Below are 18,158 nucleotides of genomic sequence, written 5' to 3' on the forward strand. Positions count from 1 at the left end.
ATGGGGACACTAATAATACCTATTTGTAGGGTCACTAAGAGGAGTAAAGTGGTGATTCGTGTTTACAAAAGAGCCTGGCAGGTCATCAGGGGTCAGAAAGTATTCGTTACTGTCAGTGTTTACTTCTCAAAAAATATATACATCCAGAGGCAAACCTGGTCAGTGTCTTTAAAGTAGGACTGGGCGTATAAGAACAATATATTCACATTGCTTTTCTGGAATGTTCTTATTACATAAAGAAAGGTTTAGCAAGTTAGCACAGGCTTCTTCATGGGCACAGACTTCTCTGGCCCCTAAATAATCAAGACCCTCTCCATACCTGCAAATCCCACCAGTAATTAAATAACCCACTTCTTTGGGTGATGCATTGCCCCTACCCTAGGCTCTCAATCTGCCATTCACTGTGCTTTCAAAATGCAAGTATCTCTCAGGGGGTAAAACATCTAGTCACTAAGTCTGTGGTGTGCATCCATTTATCTACTTTCTCCCTGAGAAGCCCTGAACTGAACAAGTGCCCTGAGAACTGGGCTTGCCGTTCAGGCTGATCCCACACCTCCACCAGGGTTAGACTTCAGGGCTCACTTGCATTTGAAACTCAGGGATGGAAACCAGGCTTTCAAGCAGATAAAGGAAAAACATCTCCGTGTCAACTGTTTTTTTTTTTTTGCTTGCCCTTCTTCCCTATCCTACTGTCACTTTTTATCACCAAGGCCCGGGGTCATTTGGTTAAGACGATTCACTCAGCCTTTCCAAAAGCCCAGGATGGCAGACCAGCTCCACAGTGGTCACCCGGAGCTGGCCGCGTTTCCTGCTGGGGGTGATGCCTGAAGGGGACTGCTGAGAATGTCACTGGGGGAGTAGATCTGGAGGGGAGCTCCCGAGATCAGGACCCGGAAGAAGTATAGGGATCACTTCCCGCTGGAGAGTCCCACGTTCCCCCTCCCACCACCCCACCCCTTCCAGTGGATCCTGAGGTCCTGCCTTGGGCAGAGGTAGCCCAAGTCTGCAGACCTGGCAGACACAGGATGCTTCCTCAGACCGGCACCCCCAAGGCCAGGACTCAGGCCCCTTGAGGCAGGATTATTCACTGAAGCCATTTTAACTCCTTGCAAGTTTACAGTAGTGCCTTTCCAATGGCATAGTTTTACTAGCTTTTAAAGAAGTTTTAGAGGATGGATTTTCATTTCTCATCACGGCAGCATTTTAAGGACTTTTCGGTTTGTTTCTGCCACAGCTCCCTGCCACTGCAGCTATCGAGATCCGAGGCTGAGAGAGGGGACCCTCTACTGGCAGAGAGATGGAGATTCAGCCCACAGCCCGGAACTGGGAGAGGCAAGGGGTGGGGAGGAGGGAAACTGAGGACCAGAGGGGGCCTTCCCCAGGGAACAAAAGTGCCTCCTCTTTTGATCCCAGTAGAACTGCTGCGAGTGTTAAAACAGTTCAGCAAAATCACCGAGTTGACATTTGGTGAGTGGGCCTAAAGCCCCAGAGAGTGCCTTCATAGGGTACATGCCAGGGGACCAGGAGTGAGGTCTGTCCCCCCAGGTCCCCGTCATACCCATGGAGCGCTGCCTGCCCAGGGATGGAAGCCCACATGTTGCCTGCAAGTCATATCCTTCAGATGAGACTGCAGCCCCAGCCAACAGCTGGACTGCCGCCTCCTGAGAGCCTGGGCCAGAGGTGCCCAGCTGGGCCATGCGCAGAGAAACCGAGGCGATACACGTGTGCTGCTGCTGGGTTTGGGGTACTGTGCTGTAGGCAGCAGAGAAGGGCTGCGTACTCTTGTCTGCACTTCCCTGTGACTGGTTGGTCACAGAAGTCCCTTCAGCATTGTGAGAACCAGATCAGGTATGAAAAAAGCTCCGAATCCCAGCTGCCCCGAAGCGAGGGAGACCAAAAGGCCCATGGAGGGAAGGCAGCCTTCACAGAGGCGCCTGGGGGCTTGGGGGGCACCCCACCCTCTGCTGCATGGTTCTCGTACTCATGTGATCGTGTTCCACAGTGAACACACAGAGGCGCTCTGTATGGGGCTGTGATCATAGCCCGGCCTGGCCTTGCCCTGGGCCTGCTGTCATCCCCAGCTTGCGGGGCTTGACTTGCCTGCCAGAGAGAAAGGCCTGTCCGCCCCCGGGAAGGTCCCACACAGCAGAGCACCCAGAGCATTGGTGCCCACATAGCAGGGGCAGCCGTTCCCTCCTGCCCCACAGAAAACCGCACCCAGGACTGTTTCACCAGAGTTAAAAAATGTATTGATAGGAACAAAATCAGTGTCTATTTTTTTGGGGTGGGGAGGGGAATTCAACTATCTTTTTTTTTTTGCGGTACGTGGGCCTCTCACTGCTGTGGCCTCTCCCGTTGCGGAGCACAGGCTCCGGACGTGCAGGTCCAGCGGCCATGGCTCACGGGCCCAGCCGCTCCGCGGCATGAGGGATCTTCCCAGACCGGGGCACGAACCCGTGTCCCCCCCATCGGCAGGCGGACTCTCAACCACTTCGCCACCAGGGAAGCCCTATCTAACTTTTTAAGGGAAAACATTTTTCTTTCTAAAAGTTATGTCTGTAAGAATTCAAATGTACTCAAGGAGACAGAGTAAGAAGTGAGAGTACTTGACCCGCTCTCACTTCTGATGGCCTCAGTGAGATGCCAGTGTCCTCGGCCACCAGGCTGGCAGAGGGTGTTGGCAGCAACGTGGCCTGGGCAGCCCTCAGGATGGCCCATGACTCCTGGACAATGAAGACTGGCTTTTCTGACCCACAGTGGGTGAGGAGAGAGCTGACCTCCGACGCAGAGGGGGAGAGGCTTGCACCATTGGAAGGGACACAGCCAGCCTCCCACGCCCAGCCTCTTCTTTGAACGACGTCCAGTGGCCACACCCCTGCCTGTCCTGACACTCCCGGGGCCTTGTTAGAGAAAAGCAAACAACCACCTCTCACAGGGAGGGTCCCATCACACACCGTTTGTCAAATGCCACTTTTCTTTAAAATGCCACTTTGTTGGGGGGAAGGAGACTTCAAGGCTGTAGGCAGGGATGGTCTCTCTTGGGCTCCCAGCAGGGAGGGTGAGGCCAGCCCCACAGGGCCCCTCCGGTGTGGAGGCCCCAGGGGGAGCCGGCCAGGTCCGTGTGCCCTCCTGATCCTGGAAGAACCGCCATCTGGACAGACGGCCCGGGCCTGTCTCAAAGTCCTTCCCTGGGTGTTGTCCTCCAGCCAGGTGGCCCCAGAGCTGACTCATGCTCTGCCTGTCCACAGAGGCCGCCTTGTGAGGCAGTGGCCCTCGGCTCCCGGAGCCCTCCTCCCTCTGCACTCTCTGGTAGGGGGACCGCCCAGCCTTACCTGCAGAGGACAGCATCGTTGTCAGGCAGGGCCTCGTACACACACGGGTCCTTGTCCCCCTCGTCTCCGGTGGCCACCATCGTGAGGCCCAGGAGCAGGGCTGCCGCGGCCAGCCTCATGGTCCAGCTCTTGGGCACCTGGAATGGAAGGAGCCCGTAGTGCCGCTGGCCCTCTGCAGGGGGCGCCCTTCCCACCCTGCAGCCCCCAACCCTGGGGACCCACCTGGTGGGACCGAACCCTCTGCTCAGCAGGGAGAAAGGTGGGCGCAGCCTGGGCTCCGGCAGCTAATCCGCCAGCGGACACAAGTACCTTGGGAGGCCCTGGGCCTCCTCCCAGCTGGACTCAACTGACAGTCGTGGCCGAGGCCCCGCCTCCATCAGAGCAGGGCCGTGCCCGTCACTCTGTCCTGCTGCCAGGGCACAGAGCAGGCTGCAGAGCAGGAGGGTTTATACAAGCCTCCTGCGAGGCCCTCGTCCTGCACACACACACACCCCCAAGCTGCCCCGTGTGCGGTCAGTTGGCTGAGGGCCAGCCCACTCCTTTGGCTTTAAGGCAAACCCTGGGAGGCTGGTGACCCCCGGCTTCGGGTTCTGGGGGGTGCTGATGAGGGCCCCAACTTGCTGGGTTTTCTAGGAGCAGGAGTGAGACTGGGCTGTGCCCCTTGCACAGCTCTGCTTCTCCTGCCCACAGCTCCTCTGCCACCTGTCTTGACAACCTTGGGGCTGTCGGACGGTGGCTGTGGTTGTACGCGGTGACCCTGTGTAGGAAGGGCTGCTGCACGAGGGGTAGGGCCGCTGGGCCCCGGGCCAGCTCCAGAGGGCCAGCTGAGGACAGAAGGGCACGCCCCGCTACAGCTTGCTGTGGTGCTGAACTCAGCACTCTCCCAAAATAATAGTCCCTGGAGAGGAAGTCCAGCAGGGCTGCTCGGGAAGGGGGCCGCGTGCACAGCGCTGTGCTGGGAGGAGGGGGTGCACCCCGAACCAGTTGGCTGGGACCACAGGGCGGCCTGCATTCCCTAAGGAACAGGCCAGCAGGAGGCAGGAGTGTGTGGAGCTCTGACTGGATCCAGAGGGGGTGGGAGTGGGCGCGATGGGGGGAGATCAAAGACAGTTCTCCCACCTTGGGGGGATGGATGGGGGGGGGACTGAGGACTCCTGGGTTCTGCTCTGAGCTCCTCCACAGGGCTGGAGGGCCCCATGCCTCTCTAGAACACACAACATTCATCCTTCAAAAACAAGTGATCCCGTTGCCCTTGTGCTTGGCTAAGGAAGATGAGATCGTAGCTCTGCAGTCTATGCAGCTAGATCTTTAGATAAACCGTTTTCAGCTGAGTTTGCTTTCCGCTTGAATTCCTGCTTCCAGGATCCCAACTTCCAGCCAAAAGCCTTTCCTTGAGGTTACAAATGAAACACATTTCTCAATAACCAGACTCCCTGAAGTATGACTCGGGCTCCCCCATAGATCCTCCCCAAGATCTCCCCTACTGGAGAGTGTCTCCTAGCAGCCTCCCCACAAGACGGTTGTGAAAATAAAATGAAATGAATTATGTAAGGCACTTAGTAAGGTGCCTGGCACATAGAGAATGCTCAATAATTAATGGATAGTGTAAATATTCTTCCACAGATCCATCCATCCCTTCATTCATTCCCACACAATCCATCTCACCAGCAGGTAGGAGCACCTCCTATGTGCTGAGCCCTGTGCTGGTCCCCAGGCATGGGCTGACCATGGTCCCTGTCCTCATGGAGCTCACAGGACAGCCGGAGCCAGAGGATGATGGTGCCAGAATGGTCATCCAAGGCCAAGAGACTCCTGTCTTCAAAGTGGCAGCCACTAGAGATGCCAGAACGTTCGTGGGTGCCAACAGCTCTTAGCCCCAGTGACGAATGGCTGTCGGGAGGTGGGGGCCAGTCCACAGTGCAGGCTTGTTCCTGTGGAGCCCACTCACGTCAGCAATTCCTCCCTACTCAGTGAGCACCAGGCTTTTAGTACTGAATCCTCATGATGATGATTTTCTGAGGTAGGTACTATTATGATCCCATTTTACAGAGGGGAAGACTGAGGCACAGAGAGGTTAGCTGACCTGGGTCACATGCGTAGTAAATGGTCGACCTGGGATTTGAACCCTCGCTGGCTGACTCCAAGCTCCTTAACCATTTTGCTCTACTGCCCCCTCTTGCAGCTCCACTGTACCTCCACTTACTCCCCCTCTATGCCCTTTGTTCTTGGAATAAAGCCCCGAATCCTCCAGGTGTCCCACAATGCCCTGCAAGATCTGGCTCTTCCTGCCTCTCTAGCCACGTCTCTCTACTCTCCGCCTGTCCTCGAACTATTTCCTGCCCCAGGGCCTTCCTATGCTCCGCCCTCACTTCCCAGTCCATCCTGGGGGATCCCGAAGGGTCATTTCTTCAGAGAAACTTGCTCTGACACCGAGGCTCTGTTAGATTCCCGTTACGCAGAATCAGAGCAATTTACTCCTTTTCTTATTGTTCTTATATGTTTGTAAAATAGTTTTGTAGTTATTTACTTAGTGATTTGCTTATAGTCTCCCCATCCCCCAGCCTACAAGCTTCTCAGAGGCAGTACCTAGTCTGTGTCTAGCTTTCCCTGGTGGGCCTAGATGCTAAATAAATTCTTGTTTGAATGCCTGACAAACTTGCCACTTCTGTTTCTGATCGTCCTTATTTCACTTAATAGCTCCTAACTCTCTATAAATATCAGAAGGAAGCTAACCACTCAGGTTGGCCTAGGGCCCTGGATCCCTTTTGCTTATTTATCTAACTTTCTTTGGCTTGTTTTTGTACGGAGAGATCTGACAGAATGCAGCGGTTCTTGGTGTTTTTGAATCTGATCCTTTCCTTGGGGAGTTACAGGACTTGGCTTTGAACTCAGAGTCCAAGATTGGAGAGCCACATTCAAGCCCGGGGAGCACAGCTCCCCATTTCCATCACCAGCCTGTTTTGCTCAACTGCTTCACTCTAGAGGCACCATCTCCCAACCCCTCGGTGCCCATCCCTGAAGCTGCCTTCTCTTCCTTCAGGCACCTGGGCTGAGACCACCTCCCAACACCGTCAATAAGGCCAAATCGGTTGGCTTCCTGAGATGTCCTGGTCCTTCCAGACACCTGGATCTACTGGACCAGTGCTCCTGGAACACTTTACCCCCTCCCATCCCTCCAGGCCTCCTGTGCCTGACACCTCCCTATCACTGCCCAAGTGTCACCTCCTTTCTCTACCCAGATGCAGACTCTCATGCTTTCCCTCTCTCCTCAACCTTTCCATTTATACCTTCTGGAATTGCTGTACTGCAGTGACCAAATTCCCCCTCATTCTTTTCTTTCATTCCTCATTAAAAAAAAATTGAAATATAATTCACATACCATAAAATTCACTCCTTTAACGTGTACAATTCAGTGGGTTTTAGTACAAAAATTACTAAAGGATGTGCAACCATCATCACTAATTCCAGAACATTTTCATCACCCCAAAGGAGCCCAAATAACTCATTAGCAGTTGCTGCCCATTCCTTCCTCCCCCAGAACCTGGGAACCACTAAATCTTTCTATCTTTGTAGATGTGCTTATTCTGGACATTTCATATAGATGGAATTATACTATATGTGTTCTTTTGTGACTGGCTTCTTTCACTTAGCATAGTGTTTTTAAGGTCCATCATGTTGTATCATGTATCAGTTCTTCATTCCTTTTTATGGCTAAATAATCTTCCACTGTGTGGATATACCACATTTTATTTATCCACTCAGTTGATAGACATTTGGGTTGTTTCCACTTTTTGGCTATTACTAGTAATGCCTTTAAAAACATCTGTGTACATTTTGCTTTGTTTTGCTTGTGAACCTATATTTTCAATTCTCTTGGGTTATGCCTAGGAGTAGAATTGTTGGGTCATATGATAATTCCATGTTTAATAGTTTGAGGAACTGCCAGTCTGTTTTCCAAAGTGGCGGTTACATTTTACATTCCTACCAGCAGTAAGGGTTCTAATTTCTCCACATCCTCAGTAGTGCTTATTGTTTCTTTTTTAATTATAGCCAGCCTAATGAGCATGAAGTGGTATTTTATGTCATTTTGATTTGCATTTTAATAATGATTAATGATGTGGAACATCTTTTCATGAACTTTGGCTATTTGTATATCTTCTTTAGAGAAATGTCCATTCAAATCCTTTGCCCATTTAAAAAATTGGTTGTCTTCTTATTGTGTAATATGGGTTCTTTATATATTCTGGATGTTAGACACTGATAAAAGTGTTTTGATATTTATAGCAAACACCTTTTAACCACCCCTGAGTTTATGTTAATGAGGTGACTTTTGGAAAGCACCTAAGCTGGTTGCCAGGGGAACCAAACAGTGATTGGAGGGTTGGAACTTTCAGTTCCTCCCACCCCCTCACCTCCACGGAGCAGAGAGGGGCTGGAGATTGAATCAATCACCAGTGGCCAATAATTTAATCAATCATATCTATATTATGAAACTTCCATGAAAACCCAAAAGGATGGGATTCAGAGAGCTTCTGGGTTGGTAAACCTGTGGAGATTTGGGGAAAGTGGCACACTCAGAGAGCATGGAAACTCCACGCCCCTTCCTGCATACCTCACACTACACATCTCTTGTATCTGAGGCTGTTCCTGAGTTATATCCTTTTGTGATAAACTTGTAATCTAGTAAGTAAAATGTTTCTCTGAGTTTTGTGAGCTGCCCTAGAAAATTAATTAAACCCAAGGAAGGGGTCGTTGGAACCTCTAACCTATACCCTGTAGGTCAGAAGCCCAGGTGACAACCTAGATTTTGACTGGCACCAGAAGTTGGGGCAAAGTCTTGTAGAACTGAGCGTTTAACGTGTGAGAGCTGATGCTATCTTCAGGTAAGTAGCATCAGAATTGAGTTGAACTGTAGGATACCCAGATGGTGTCAGAGAATTTCTTGGTGTGGGGGAAAAACTCACACATTAGAACTGGTATCAGAACTGTGGACCCTCATTGGATATTTGATTTGTAAATATTTTCTCCCATTCTGTGGGTTGTCTTTTTCTTTTCTTTATAGTGTACTTTGATACACAAAGTTTTTAAATTTGATGAAGTCCAATTTATCTATTTTTTCTTTTGTTCTCTATGCTTTTGGGGTCATATGCAACAAATCGTTGCCAAAGCTAGTGTTAGGAAACTTAACTCCTATGTTTTCTTCTAAGAGTTTTACAGTCTTGGCTCTTACATTTACATCGTTGATCCATTGACTTATTTTTTGCATCTGGTGTTAGGTAAAGTTCCAATTTCATTCTTTTGCATGTAGCTATCCAGTTGTTCCAACACCGTCTGCCGAAAGGACTTTGCTTTCCCCGTTGAAACCCCTTTACCTCCACCTCCTGCCATAACCAGAGCCTCCCTGTCCCCTTGAGAAGTTGCTTCTCCATGTATCTCAGGTTTGGGAGGTAAGGTCAATGAGCACCCCCACTCCCCTTTGGTGCTTCTAGACCATGATCTCTCAGCCTTCTTGTCAAAATCTAAACTTCGTGGGGTTTATTCCATCTGAAATAGTTCTAATCAGTGTCATCTGCCTTCCTACCACTCCTTGCTCACTGAAGACATTGCTACTTGACATGGAGACTTTGTTTCCTGCTCCAAGCCTTGCTATGGACCCTGGGTGGCACCTATATCTATGGGTCACCTCTTCCAAAACCTCCTCCCTCCCCTCCAGACTCTCTTCCCATGGCGACTTCTTAGACACTGTCATCACTGAAACCATTCCGTGCCGAAAATCTTAAATTCAAGCAGCCATTCTGATGACAACCTCTTCTTCCTAGTCACTCATTTTGTCAGTCCCACTGCATCTAGTCTTCCATCTCATTCCGAACTTCAATCTTTTCACCACTCTCCTTTCTCCTTATCTATGTTGGTGCCTGCGTCCTGGGAACGTTCATTTCTACTATTCACTTGACAACATCTATATTGCTACCTCCTTACCCTCATGTTGTGGCTGTTGAGTGTAACTCCAATTTTGGACCAGTCCAAGGGTCTACCTGCTCCACTCTGCACCCTTGCTGCTCCCCATTCCCACTTATCTTCTTGGTACCTTACACCTTCTACAGAGCCTGGTGCAAAGGGATGAGGAAAAACACTGTGCTAAGTGAAAGAAGCCAGTCACAAAAGACTACACTTTGCATGATTCCATTTATATGAAATATCCAGAGTAGGGAAATATATAGGGAGAGAAAGTTGATTAGCTTAAATCTGGGGGTGGGTGGGTGGGTTAATGGGGAAGATAGGGGTGATAGCTAAAAGGTATGAAGTGTCTTTTGGAGGTGATGAAAGTGTTCTAAAGTGGACTGTGGTGATGGCTGCACACATCTGTAAATACACTAAAAACTGTTGAATTATACACTTTAAAAACCATTAAATTATACACATTTAACTTATACATACATACAATTTGGTGAATTGTGTAGTGTGTGTAACATGTCTCAATAAAGCTGTTTAAAAAACAATCCAAGGGGGACTTCCCTGGGGGTCCAGTGGTAAAGAATCCACCTTACAATGCAGGGGATGTGGGTTCGATCCCTGGTCAGGGAACTAAGATCCCACATGCTGTGGGACAACTAAGCCCACATGCCAAAACTACTGAGCTCACACACCTCAGTGAGAGAGCCCACGTGTCACAAACTACAGAGCCCACGTGCTCTCACCCTGTGTGCCACAACTACAGAGCCCACATGCCCTGGAGCCTGCGTGCCACAACTAGAGAAGAGAAAACCTGCATGCCGCAACTAGAGAGAAGCCCGCGTGCCACAAAGAAATATCCTACATGCCTCAATGGAGATCCCGTGTACCACAACTAAGACCCAACGCAACCAAAAATAAAATAATAAATAAATAAATAAATAATTAAATCTTTAAAAAGAAAAATTCAGGGACTTTCCTGGTGGTCCAGTGGATAAGACTCCACACTTGCAGTGCAGGGGGCCTGGGTTTGATCTCTGGTCAGGGAACTAGATCCTGCATGCATGCTGCAACTAAGAAGTACGAAGGCCACAATGAAGAAGTCTGTGTGCTGCAACTAAAGATTCTGCATGCCTCAACGAAGATCCTGCATGCCACAACTAAGACCTGGAGCAGCCAAAACAAACAAACAAACAAAAAACCAACTAAATAAAAACAATCCAGGTAACATAAGCAGAATGATGGACTAGGAAGCTCCAAGCTCTGATTGCTCCATAGAAGCTTCAACACACACACACAGGCACACAAAAACAACACACACACCCCCAAATCAACAAACCAAGCGAACAAAACTCCCCAACTAGCTGAGCTAACTTTATGAGAGACTCTGGAAAACAGTCAAAGGTTGAGAGCAACCAAGCGAATGCTCAGTTAAGAAAAAGCTACCTTCATGACACAAGCATATGGAAAGATATACCATGTTCTTGGATTGGAAGAATCAATATTGTCTAAATGACTATACTACCCAAGGAAATCTACAGATTCAATGCAATTCCTATCAAATTACCAATGGCATTTTTCACAGAACTGGAATTAAAAAAACTTTTAAATTTGTATGGAAACACCAAAGACCCTGAATAGCCAAAGCAATCTTGAGAAAGAAAAATGGAGCTGGAGGAATCAGGCTCCCTGACCTCAGACTATACTACAAAGCTACAGTCATCAAAACAGTATGGTGCTGGCACAAAAATAGAAATATAGGTCAGTGGAACAGGATAGAAAGCCCAGAAATAAACCCATGCACCTATGGTCAATTAATCTACAACAAAGGAGGCAAGAATATATAATGGAGAAAAGACAGTCTCTTCAATAAGTGGTGCTGGGAAAACTGGACAGCTATATGTGAAAGAATTAAATTAGAATTCTCTAACACCATACACAAAAATAAACTCAAAATGGATTAAAGACCTAAAAATAAAACCAGATACTGTAAAACTCCTAGAGGAAAACATAGGCAGAACACTCTGACATAAATCACAGCAATATCTTTTTGGATCTGTCTCCTAGAGTAATAGAAATAAAAACAAAAATTTTTAAATGGGGCTTAATTAAAATTAAAAGCTTTTGCACAGCAAAGGAAACCATAAACAAAGCAAAGAGATAACCTACAGAAAGCGAGAAAATATTTGCAAATGATGCAACCGACAGGGGATTAATCTCCAAAATATACAAACAGCTCATACAGTTCAATATCAAAAAAAGCAAACAACCCAATCAAAAAATGGGCAGAAGATCTAAACAGATATTTCTCCAATGAAGATATACAGTTGGACACAAAACACGTGATAAAGGTGCTCAACATTGCTAATTATTAGAGGAATGCAAATCAAAACTGCAATGAGGTATTACCTCACACCGGTCAAATGGCCATCATCAAAATATCTACAGATAATAAATGCTAGGGAGAGTGTGTAGAAAAAGGAACCCTCTTACACTCTTGGTGGGAATGTAAATTGGTACAGCCACTATGGAGAATACTATGGAGGTTCCTTAAAAAACTAAAAATAGAGCTACCATATGATCCCACAATCCCACTCCTGAACATATATCTGTAGAAAAACATAATTTGAAAATATACATGCACCCCAATGTTCATTGCAGCACTATTAACAATTGCCAAGATGTGGAAGCAACCTAAGTGTCCATCAACAGATGAATGTATAAAGAAGATGTGGTATATATACACAATGGACTATTACTTAGCCATAAAAAAGAATGAAATAATACCATTTACAGCAACATGGATGGACCTAGAGATTAACATACTAAGTGAAGTAAGCCAGATAAAGACAAATATCATATGATATCACCTATATGTGGAATCTAAAAAAAATGATACAAATGAATTTATTTATAAAACAGAAATAGACTCACAGACATAGAAAACAAACTTATGGTTACCAAAGGGGATTGGAGGGGGATAAATTAGGAGTTTGGAAAAAAAAAAAAAAAGAAAGAAAGAAAAAAAGAAAAAGCTACTTTCAAAGTAGTAGAAAATTTCATGACATATTCACTTGGCATAGTTCAGTCTTGCTTTGGAGGAGACTGCAACCCAGTTACCAGTTTTCTCCCTCAAATCAGAGGGAGCAGAGCAGACCTTATTGCAATGTTCTAACCTATCAAGGAATTGTCTGAAGGACTAGTTTCTGTTTTGCCTAACTCAGATCTCAGAGGGGATAAGGAGTGGGCATTTTTCACAAAAGCTGCAGGGAAACTGCAGATCCACAGACACCTGGGGCAAGAGATTATGGGTGAATACACATAAAAGGCAATCTAAGGCCCCAAGCAGAAGCTAGGATGAGACTCTTGGGGAAATTAAGACATTCAAAAACAGCTGTATATGTGGGGGAATTGAAAAAGCCACATGCAGGTCCAGGCAAGACACATGCTCAGAAAAGACCTGAGAAGACCTTAAGTTTTCACCTTGGGCTGATCCCTAGACCTAGAGCATACCCAGCTAATCAGTGAGGACTTCTCTGGCACACAGGCACTCTTAAAAGACTGGGAGAGGTGCTTGTCTTATTTAAATGCCCGGTTTTCAACAACAACAACAAAAGAAATCACAAGGTACAGGAAAACAAAGCCCATTCAAAGGAATAAAGTAGGTTGACACAAACTGTTGCTGAGGAAGGTCATACATCAGACATATTAGACAAAGAGTTTAAAATAACTGTCTTAAATATCCTCAAAGACCTAAAGGAAAATATGGACAAAGAATTACAGAAAATCAGGACAATAATATATGAACAAAATCAAAATATCAGCAAAAATATAACAACTTATAAAATGGAACAAAACAAATTCTGGAGCTGAAAAATAACTGAAATGATCAATTTACTAGAGGGGTTTGGTAGCATTTTTTAGCAGAGAGAAAAAAATCAGTGAATTTGAAAATAGGCAAATAGAAATTATTGAGTCTGAATAGCAGGAAGAAAAAAGAATGAAGAAATGTAAACAGAGCATAAGAACTGTGGGACACTATCAAACAGACCAATGTATGCATGATGAGAGTCCCAGGAGAAAGAGAAAGGCCAGAGAGATTGTTTGAAGAAATACTGGCCAAAAACTTCCTAAATTCAATGAAGTCCATGAGTCTACAAATACAAGAAGCTCAAAAAACTTCAAGCAGGATAAACTAAGAGAGACCCATACCGAGACGCATAACCAAACTGTTGAAAGACAAAAATAGGATTTTGAAAGCAGCAATAGTGAAGGGACTTGTCATGCACAAGGGATCCTCAATAAGATTATCAACTGATTTCTCAGCAGAAACCTTGAAGCCCAGAAGGCATTGGGATGATATATTTAAGATATTTAAAGAAAAAACTGTCAACTGAGAATTCTATATCCAGCAAAACTGTCCTTCAAAATGAGAGAGATATTAAGACATTCTTAGATAAACAAAAACTGAGGAAATCCATTACCTCTAGAGTTTCCCTGCAAGAAGTGGTTAACAAGAGTCCTTCAGGTTGAAATGAACAAAGATATAAAGATATATATATATAAAGGTATAAAGATCTCAAGTAGGGGTAAATACATGGGCAAACATAAAAGCCAGTATTATTATAAATTTTTTTGTAATTCCACTTTTTAAAAGTATAGGATTTAAAAGACAAATACACAAATTAATTATAGATATATGTTAGTGAACAGACATATAAAGATGTAATTAGTGACATCAATAACACAAAGTGGGGGGCATAGTTACCCAGGAGTAGAGTTTTTGTATGTGATTGAAGTTAATTTGGTACTCATTCAAATTAGATTGTTATAACTTCAGGACATTATATATAATTCCCATGGTAACCACAAAATATATCTATAGGATATACATGAAAGGAAATGAGAAGGAAATAAAAACATGTCACTACAAACTCTTCCAAAACACTAAGGTGGAGGGAACACTTCCTAAGTCATTCTTTGAGCCCAGCATTATCCTGATACCAAAACCAAAGACACTTTAAGAAAGGAGAACTATGGACCAATATTCTTTATGAATACTGATGTAAAAATCCTAGCAAATTGCATTCAGAAGCATATTAAAAGCATTATACAACATAAACAAGTGAGATTTATTTCTGGAATGCAAGAATGGTTTAACATACAAACATCAATCAATGTACTACCACAATCAGTCAATGTAATTCTGTTTATTCTGTTAATATCACATTAACAGAATAAAGGGAAAAGCCACATGATTATCTCAATTGATGCAGAAAAAGGATTTGATAAAATTCAACACCTTTTTTTGATAAAAACACTCAACAAACTAGGAAGAGAAGGAAACATCCTCATTCAATATGATAAAGGCCATATATGAAATACCCATAGCTAACGTCATACTCAATGGTGAAAGACTGAAAAATTTTCCCTGAAGATGAGGAACAAAACAAATATATTGGGATTCCCTGGTGGCGCAGTGGTTAAGAATCTGCCTGCCGATACAGGGGACACAGGTTTGAGCCCTGGTTCGGGAAGGTGCCACATGCCGCAGAGCAACTAAGCCCATGTGCCACAACTACTGAGCCTGTGGTCTAGAGCCCGTGAGCCACAACTACTGAAGCCCGCTTGCCTAGATCCTGTGCTCCGCAACAAGAGAAGCCACCGCAATGAGAAGCCCACACACTGCAACGAAGAGTAGCCCCCGCTCGCCACAACTAGAGAAAGCCCACGTGCAGCAACAAAGATCCAACGCAGCCAAAGAAAAAAAAAGACATAAATATTAAACAAATAAACAAACAAAAACAAATGTATTACCTTGCCAGGGATGCCATAGCAAAATATCACAGACTGGGTCGCTTAAAAAATAGAAATTTATTTTATTATAGTTCTGGGGGTTGGAAGTTTAAGATCAAGGCATCAGCAAAGGTGGTTTCTCCTGAGACCTCTTGGCTTGCAAATATTTATCTTTCTCACTGTGTCTTCACATGGTTTTTTCTCGGTGTGTGTGCAACCCTTGTGTTGCTTTGTGTGTTCAAATTTCCTCTTCTTACAGGATGTTAGTCATATTGGATTAAGGCCTATCCTAATGGTCTTATTTTATCTTAATCGCTTCTTTAAAGGCTCTATCTCAAAATATAGTCACATTCTGAGGTACTGAATGTGGTTAGGGCTTTGATATATGAATTTTTGGAAAACACATTTCAGACCATGACAATAAGGATGCTCACTTTTACCACTACTATTCAACATACTCTTGGAAGTTCTAGCCAGAACAATTAAATGAAAAAAAAAAAGAAATAAAAGGAAAATTGAAAAGGAAGAAGTAAAATTATCTCTATCGTCAGATGACATAATTTTATATGTAGAAAATTCTAATGATTCAGAGTGAATTTGGCAAAGTTGCAGGATATGAGCTCAACACACAAAAATCAGTTGCATTTCTATACATTAAACAATCAAAACAGAAATTAGGGAAAAAAATCCATTTAGAATACGATCAGAAAGATGAAATACTGAGGAATTAACCTAACCAAGGAGGAGAAAGACTTGTACACTGAAAATTACAAAATGTTACTGAAAGAAATTAAAGAAGACACAAATAAATGGAAATAAATTCTGTGTTCATGGATTGGAAGCTTTAATGTTGTTATGACGTCCATACTACCCAAAGTGATCTGTGGATTCAATGCAATCCCTATCAAAATACCAATGACATTTTTCACAGAAATAGAAAAATCCATCCTAAAATTCATATGGAATCCCAAGGGACCATGAATAACTGAAACAATACTGAAAAGAAGAATAAAGTTGGAGGATTCACAGTTCCTGATTTCAAATATTAGTACAAAACTGGGGTAATCAAAACAAAGTGGAACTGGCATAAAGACAGATATATAGACTAGTGGAATAGAATAGACAACCCAGAAATAAACCCTTGCATATGTGGTGAGATGATTTTCAGCAAGAGTGCCAAGACCATGGGGAAAGGACAGTCTTTTCAGTAAATGGTGCTGAAACAACTGGATAGCCACATGCAAAAGAATGATGTTGAACCCTTACCATCCACTACACACAAACATTAACTCAAAAAGGATCAAAGACCTAAATGTAAGAGCTAAAACTATGAAACTGTTAGAAGAAAACATAGGGGAAAGCTTTATAATATTGGATTTGTCAATAATTTCTTGGATATGACACCAAAAACACAGATAACAAAGTAAAACATAAGTACATTGGACTTCATCAAAATTAAAAACTTTTAGCATCAAAGAATTCTATCAAGACAATGAAAAGACAACTGCAGAATGAGAGAAAATATTTGCAAATCATATGTCTGATAAGGCTTAATACCAGAATATAGAAAGAACTCCTACAACTCAAAAACAGCAAAATAAACAAGTAAAAATTGTGCAAAATACCTGAATAGATATTTCTCCAAAGAAGATATACAAATGGCCAATAAACACATGAGAAAATGCTCAACAGCTCTAGTCATTAGGGAAATGCAAATCAAAACCACAATGAGATACGACTTCATACCCATTAGGATGGCTATTGCTAAACACATACAGACACGGATACACAAACACACAGAGAAAATAACAAGTGTTATAGAGCATGTGAAGAAATTGGAACCCTTGCACATTGCTGGTAGGAATGTGAAATGGTGTAGCCACTGTGGAAAACAGTTTAGTTGTTCCTCAAAAAGCTAAACATAGAACTACCTTATGATCCAGCAATTCTACTCCTGGACATATACACACAGGAATTTAAAGCAGGGACTGAAACAGATACTTGTATCCCAGTGTTCATTGCAGTTAAAAAGTGAAAATGACCCATGCATCAATCAACAGGTTAATAGATAAACAAAATGTGGTGTATACATATAATGAAATATTATTCAGCCATAAAAGGAAGGAAACTCTGACATATGATACAGTATGGTTGAACCCTGAAGACATTTTGCCAAGTGGAATAAGCCAGTCACAAAAAAGACAAATACTGTGGGATTCCACCGATACCAAGTACCTGGAGTTATCAAATTCATAGCAAAATGATAATTTCCAGGGGCTATGAGAATGGGGAGTTATTGCTTAATGGTTACAAATTTTCTTTTCTGTAATAAATGTTTTAGAAATACATAGTGGTGATGGTTGCACAACATTGTAAATTTAATTAATGCCACTGAATTGTACACTTCAAATGGTTAAAATGGTAAATTGTACGTTATGTATATTTTAACACAAGTCTGTGCACACACATGCCTAGGCACATAAACACAAATCCAAGGACCTAGTGCTCTATAGAGCCCACTTCTGAAACACTGACCTAATCCATTTTCCTCACTGTATGGACAACTTAATCAGCCTGTGTAGACTGCTGTCCATCCTCCCAGTCAGCTATGCTCTCTCCACCCTAAGGCCTTTGCAGAAGCTATTCTCTCTGCAAGGAGTGCCATTCTCTCCTGCCCCATGATCCATATGGCTAACTTTGCTCACCCTTCAGGTGTTATTTAAACATCACTTCCTTCGGGGAAACTTCTTGGGTATCCTCTCATATCTACATCCAGTATCTGCAATACTTCCACCATGATGGTATTATCAGACCATTTTTATTTGCCATTTATGTGTGTTGGTCTGTTATTTTACGGGGGAGGGACCATATGTATCCTGTGAATTGCTGTGTCTAGCACCTAGCACGGTGCCTGGGAAACAGCAGATGCTCAATTACCACTTAAAGAAGGAAGAGAATAAGGGAGGGCAGGGTGGATACAGACTTCCTGAAGGCCCCACCTCCACCTCCATTAATCTGGGTCTCACTTGTGCACCAGGGCAGTTTGTTCCTCCCTTTTTTTTTTTTTTTTTTTTTCGG

The 18,158-nt window shown here is 44.2% G+C and overlaps 1 protein-coding gene across 1 annotated transcript in view; it reads right to left on the reverse strand.

Moving 5' to 3' along the window:
* Positions 1-18,158, reverse strand: part of PEBP4 (phosphatidylethanolamine binding protein 4) — a 229,436-nt gene that overhangs the window by 209,073 nt on the left and 2,205 nt on the right. The window contains 1 exon segment of the mRNA XM_007450590.1: positions 3,333-3,469. Within this exon segment, the coding sequence (XP_007450652.1) occupies positions 3,333-3,451 (119 nt within the window). The 5' untranslated portion in view covers positions 3,452-3,469.

Source organism: Lipotes vexillifer, unplaced genomic scaffold, assembly GCF_000442215.2.
Source record: "Lipotes vexillifer unplaced genomic scaffold, Lipotes_vexillifer_v1.1 scaffold567, whole genome shotgun sequence".
NCBI lineage: Eukaryota > Metazoa > Chordata > Mammalia > Artiodactyla > Lipotidae > Lipotes > Lipotes vexillifer.